The following is a 6,000-nucleotide window of genomic DNA, read 5'->3' on the forward strand; positions in this document are numbered from 1 at the left end:
ATTCCTAGTTCTCATTAGAGAAGGAGAAAACTCCCACTCTAATTCCCTGGTGGTGGTTATTGTTGCCAGATTCTACATGCCAGCCGTTAATAAAAGGACGACCTGCCCCTGGAAAGTTGAACCAGCCTTCTGCCATGGGTAATCGTCAGCAAAAACTGACATCAGCATTCCAGCAGCAGCACTTGAACTTCAGCCAGGTGTGTTTATTGTGCATTTTTAAGTCTTTGGGGTTCAAGTTTAGCATTTTATTTTGGTTTACTTTATTATTTTCTTTATTGTGTGTGTGTGTAGGTTTGCTTGCTTGTATGAGCACATGTGGAAGCCAAAGATTGATGTCAGGATGTCTTCCTTTGTTGCTTTCTTCCTTATTATTTGAGACAAGGTCTCTACTAAACCTGGAGCTTAGCATTTCAGTGAGACTGGCTGGCCTGTGAGCCCGAGTCTGCCTGCCTCTGCTCTGTAGTCCTGGGGTTGCAGATGCACACCACCACACCTGGTGTTTTACATGGTGCTGAGGCTCTGAACTCAGGTCCTCCTGCTTGCACAACAAACACTGTACCCATTCAACCATCTCCCTAGCCCCAGGTTTTGATTCTTTTTTTTTCTTTTTTTTTTTTTTTTTTTTTGAGATTGGACTCAGCCTTGCTTTGTAGCTTTGTACCTTGAACTTGGGATCCTCCTGCCTCTGACCTTCAAGTGCCTGGACTACAAGTGTACACAACTATGCTAGTCTTGCAATCTTTCTGGAACAAAAGGATTCTGAAACCTTAAGCAGTATTAATAATTTCCCCCTTTTTTATTTTCTTAAGTGACTGAAGAATAATCTACCTAATAGGCTAATTAAGCATGTTATCTATAAAACCCATTTTCTTCCTTATGTTCTTTAGATTTTCTTAGAGAATTTGTTAGTATTTGTTGTCTTAGACCACTTTAAGAACATAGACTTGGTTTCTGGCCACATTTCTGTTTCTTTCCTTTTTGTGTTTCTCACAGATGAAGTCTCAACTTGTGTAGCTCGTGCTGGCCTGGAACTTATTATGTAGCCCAGGTGTGGCTTCAAACTCAGACTCCTGCTTCTGTCTCCCAGGTTCTGGTATTTCGGGCATGGCCCAGCTGGGCAGCTCCATTTCTGGTGTGTTAGTAGAGATGATCATTTGACCTTACTGGGAAGTTTCCATCTATTTGATACTACTTGGTAGTTGGGAAAAGAAAATTATAGGTATTTGAGTTTGACATGACTCCACATCCTGGTTTTGCCACTAATATAGCCATGTCTCTTCAACTGGTGTGGAGCAGAGTTAATGGGAATAATTATATCATGGGATTGTTTTGAGATTTAACAAAATTGTATATATGATTGTTAAGCTTTGCTTATAATAACTTCTGTACAAATTATAGGTGTTAGTAATGGGGATATCAATACTAGTAGCAGTAGTTGCAGTGCTGACGTAACATTATATAGTAATATATATGAAAAAGTTAATGTTTGGGACTGGAGACATGGCTCAGCAGTTAAGAGCACTGGCTGTTCTTACAGAGGACCTGGGTTCGGTTCCTAGCACCCATCCATAACTCCAGTTCCAGGGGATCTGACACCCTCTTCTGACCTCTGCAGGCATTGCATGACATGTGCACTTACATATGTATAGGCAATACATTAAACACATAAAGTAAAAATAATAAAATTTAAAAAAAGAAAATGTTAATGCTAATGTACTTTCTTTTCCTTGGCGCAAAATAGATTCTGAGAGAGAGAGATCCAGTATGAGCTATCAGGCACAGTCCCTTTTTTTCTTTTTTTTTTAATCTTCTAAAATACGCTGTTCAGTTTCTCTCTCTCTCTCTCTCTCTCTCTCTCTCTCTCTCTCTCTCTCTCTCTTGATTAGGTTCAGCATTTTGGATCTGGACATCAAGAGTGGAATGGAAACTTCGGCCATCGAAGACAGCAAGCTTATATCCCTACCAGTGTTACCAGTAATCCGTTCACTCTTTCTCACGGAAGTCCTAACCACACAGCAGTACATACCCATCTGGCTGGAAACACGCACCTCGGAGGACAACCTACTCTACTTCCATACCCGTCATCAGCTACCCTCAGCAGTGCTGCACCAGTGGCCCACCTCTTAGCCTCTCCGTGTACCTCAAGACCTATGTTACAGCATCCAACTTACAATATCTCCCATCCCAGTGGCATACTTCACCAAGTCCCAGTGGGCATAAATCCCCGTCTGTTACCATCCCCAACCATTCATCAGACTCAGTACAAACCAATCTTCCCTCCACATTCTTACATTGCAGCATCACCTGCATATACTGGATTTCCACTGAGTCCAACAAAACTCAGCCAGTATCCATATATGTGAAAACTCAAAAACGGTATATTGAGGAAGCTCAATGATACAAACATTTGATTAAAAATAAAAACATGGTATTTAATAAATATTAGCCATGGCACAAGAAAATTATTTTTGAATCATGTAGACTTGGGTGCAATTTAAACAACTTTGAGCTTTAAAAAAAAATCTGACTTTTAATGTGTTTTGCACATTTGGTATAACTTGTCTTTGGTCCTGTTATCTTCTTAGGTAGTAACTCTAGACAGGTGACTTATGGGAGCAGAAGTCCAGTTTTGCTCCTGCTATTTTTTATAAAATTGCCTTCTAACTAGTGCAAGACACGTCCACATTTGGGAAGCCATTCTGTGTATAGACTTAGAGCAACAGATGCACATGTGTCAGAATTACAGCATACAAGTGAATTGTGTTATCTGTGTCTTAGTGTATAAATGTTGGGTCACTTAACCTAAGAAACTGAGCTATTGTTCTTTACATTTGCATGTGTCTTTTGCATGGGCAAAATGTTGCCTAGACTTTGCTCTTAATGTTGTTCTAATATCTCTGCTGCATTGTAAACCGTTCCCACACATAGTGCCTTAAATATTTGAGGTTGTTCAAGTTATTACCTATCTATAAATGTTGAGGACTGCAGCACTTAAAATTCAGACCTACTCTTTAGTTTTCTTTCAATAGAATAATGTTCATTTTTGGTTTTGTGTGGTATGATTTCAGATAGTAGCTGTTTTTTCCTTATTAAGAGGGCAGCATGTTTGCTATAGCTGAATTCTGCTGTCTGATTTTTTTCAGGATGATCTAGCTTCAAGAAAAGCAAGCAGTAGTAGTGCTTAAGAAAACTTGATTCAGTAACGATAGGATAGTTGATAACTGTCACAGCACAGCATTTTACATACCGTTAAGTGAAACTGAAATACAATCTAAGTTTATTTTGGGAGTGTTTGCTGTATAATTGGACTTAATAAAATATTTAGCGGTGCAGTAGGCATGACTTTGAGTAGATATTGAAAGAAAATGCAAAATGCTCATTGATTCATGATGTGGTTTCATCTTAGCTTGGGCAGACCATGCAGTATTTAATACGTAGTAGCAGAATATTTACTATTGAAGCTTGAAAAGATGTGAGTTCTTTGTGTGAAATTTTTCATTTATGCATGTGAGAAGGTTTTTGGTTTTGGTTATTTTTTAAAAGTATTTTTACATTGTAGTACTTGTTTTGCTTGTTGGTGGTATTTGCTTATTTAATACATTCCGTCAGGGACAGAAATTACATGCTTTTTATCCTAGGAAGTGTGTATTGGGTTTTTCTCTCCCCCTCCCCTTGGTGGTGATGGTGGTGATGTTTAAATGAAGTTGCTTTTACAGCACCAAAGACTTAATCATCCATTTCTTATATAAAAGGTAGCTACTTTTTGCATAGACCTCAAGTATATTGTAGTATAGAGGTGGAATTTAAGGAAAGGTATTAAACCAAGGCTGTGTTTTAGCTTACAGGCAAGTAATAATTGTATCATTTATCTTGAATGTATCATAGATAAGCTGCTATATAACGATTGCCACTTCAGATAGCTGTGAAATTAGGTGATTAACTAGTTGTTATTTAGCCTTCTAATTTCTGTATAAGTCTAATTACATGAAATAGAAGTTGGGGTTTTGATTTTTTACTTTGCTTTTCTATTTGGAGTGTCATTGTAACTACTGTATTGTAAATGATGGAAAATAATTGCGTATGTTATTTTGAGGTGTGTTATTTGCATCAGTATTTTATCTCTATTAATGTTTGTGCTCATCACTGCATATAAAGAACTTGGATGTATCAATGTAACTTAATTTTTTTATTTTCATACTGGTATTGTAGACACTTGAGAAAGCTGTATCTTGCAGGTTTGACTTAACTTTTTTTTTCCTTAAAAATATGGAATATAACCTTACAGCATTTACTGGAAGAAACAGTACAAAGCATTTGTTCGTAAAACTCCAAATGTTTTGGATTTATAGCATTTCTTTAATAAGTGAATTGTATACCACTAGTACAACTCCAGTATAGCGCTGATGATACGCTAATAATGGATACATTTTCCTTTATTCTATTAACACAGCAGTGTTTTATTTAATAATTATCAATAACATAAATGTGCCTGAAGTTGATTTTAAAAATTGCAGTATTAGATCATAAAGTAAAAACCAGCAGTACATTTTTAGTCACACTGAAAATGAAGGACTTGATTTTCCCCACAGGTTTCAGTGTTTTTAGTAATTGATTCTATGCATTTTATATAAATAGAAATATATATAATACACATAAAAAGGAGTAGACTGAGATTAATTTAAAAGATTATTTACAGATGACACATTTATGGAGTCGCTATTTAAGTAACCTTGCTGCCCTCCATAGCCTTCTCATTTTATTTATATGGTCCAGCAGATTACTGATGATTGGAAAAGATTCAGTGCTGGTGATGGATGTTTCAGAAACACCATGTGCAAGGATGATTGTATCACAACAGATACAAAATCTCATAGTAAGCCATGCTTGCTGCCTGAAATGATGTATTTTCTGTATTTAAGTTCATGACTGGAGCAGCCTTGCTAAACTGACAGTAAATGGTAATGGTCAACATTTTCATACCACAGTAAATAATGATTACTAAAGGCATGCCCTAGTAAAGTATACTGCTCTTGATTCATTGCAGTCATGGACTTTTTAATGTATTTAAAAATTAAAAACTTCAAAATCCCACTAAAGTCCAATTTTAGCATATTGACAGAATCTGGATTTTTATTCCCTTTAAAACTTTTTAATTTTTTTTGTTTTAATGTTTTAAATAAAACACTGCATGATTTCCAAGTTGCATATTAGTGTGCTATTATAATTTGAAAATGAATTTTTAATCAATTATCTTGATATTTAGAGTTTTTTCTTCAGGGTATTTAATTAAATATGTTACTCTATTAGCAAAAACTTCATTTTAAGATTTCTACTGCTAATTTTAAATTTGGTTAAGTATAAGTTCAATCATACACTGCAAGGTGTAGGAAGATTTGTTTTAACGATCCCAGTGATACGGATTCTATGACTTGGTTTGAACTGTTAACTGTTTAACAATTTTACTCTCGTGGCTTTCTTTCTTTAGTTTGTTTGTTTTTGCTTTGACTTCTATGCTACACTAGTTTGCCATGTAGCAGTTGCACTGTGCAATATTACAATAAGGACTGGGAAAATTTTTATGGATGTAATGTCTATTACAGTTTGCGATAGTATTTCTCTCTAGTTCTCAGTGATTTAAATGTGACCAAGCCTTCTGTACTTTGTCACAAAAAGCGGGTTTTCCAGGTGACTATTTTGGTGAGTGTCAAAATAAGAATTTATGGTGTATTACTGTTGATTCACTTTGAATTAAAATATATATATATTGCAGCAAACAGCTTGCTGACTTTTTTTCCACTTCAGGATTACTTAAGGGCAGGGATTGGGAAAGCTGGCGTTGAGGGAAATACTTCTTGTTCAGTATGCATGAATGGAGAGCAGGGAGGGCAGTCACAGGAATGTTTGAAATATGAAACAGACTTTGAAAGAATGTAGTTGTCCTAAGCCAATTTATGTTCTCAAATACTACCTCATTCTTTGCATGTCTAACTTTAGAGAAAG

At 36.0% G+C, this 6,000-nt stretch overlaps 1 protein-coding gene across 2 annotated transcripts in view; it reads left to right on the forward strand.

Annotated features, from left to right (window-relative positions):
* Positions 1–5,778, forward strand: part of Hipk3 (homeodomain interacting protein kinase 3) — a 107,656-nt gene extending 101,878 nt beyond the window's left edge. For both annotated transcript variants that reach the window (XM_008851608.1, XM_008851620.1), the window contains 2 exons: positions 70–197; positions 1,887–5,778. In XM_008851608.1, the coding sequence (XP_008849830.1) occupies positions 70–197; positions 1,887–2,363 (605 nt within the window). In that variant the 3' untranslated portion in view covers positions 2,364–5,778. The remainder of the gene's footprint in view (positions 1–69; positions 198–1,886) is intronic.
* Positions 5,779–6,000: the final 222 nt, after the last annotated feature.

This window comes from Nannospalax galili, unplaced genomic scaffold (assembly GCF_000622305.1).
Source record: "Nannospalax galili isolate Female #2095 unplaced genomic scaffold, S.galili_v1.0 scaffold11, whole genome shotgun sequence".
NCBI classification, from domain to species: Eukaryota; Metazoa; Chordata; class Mammalia; order Rodentia; family Spalacidae; genus Nannospalax; species Nannospalax galili.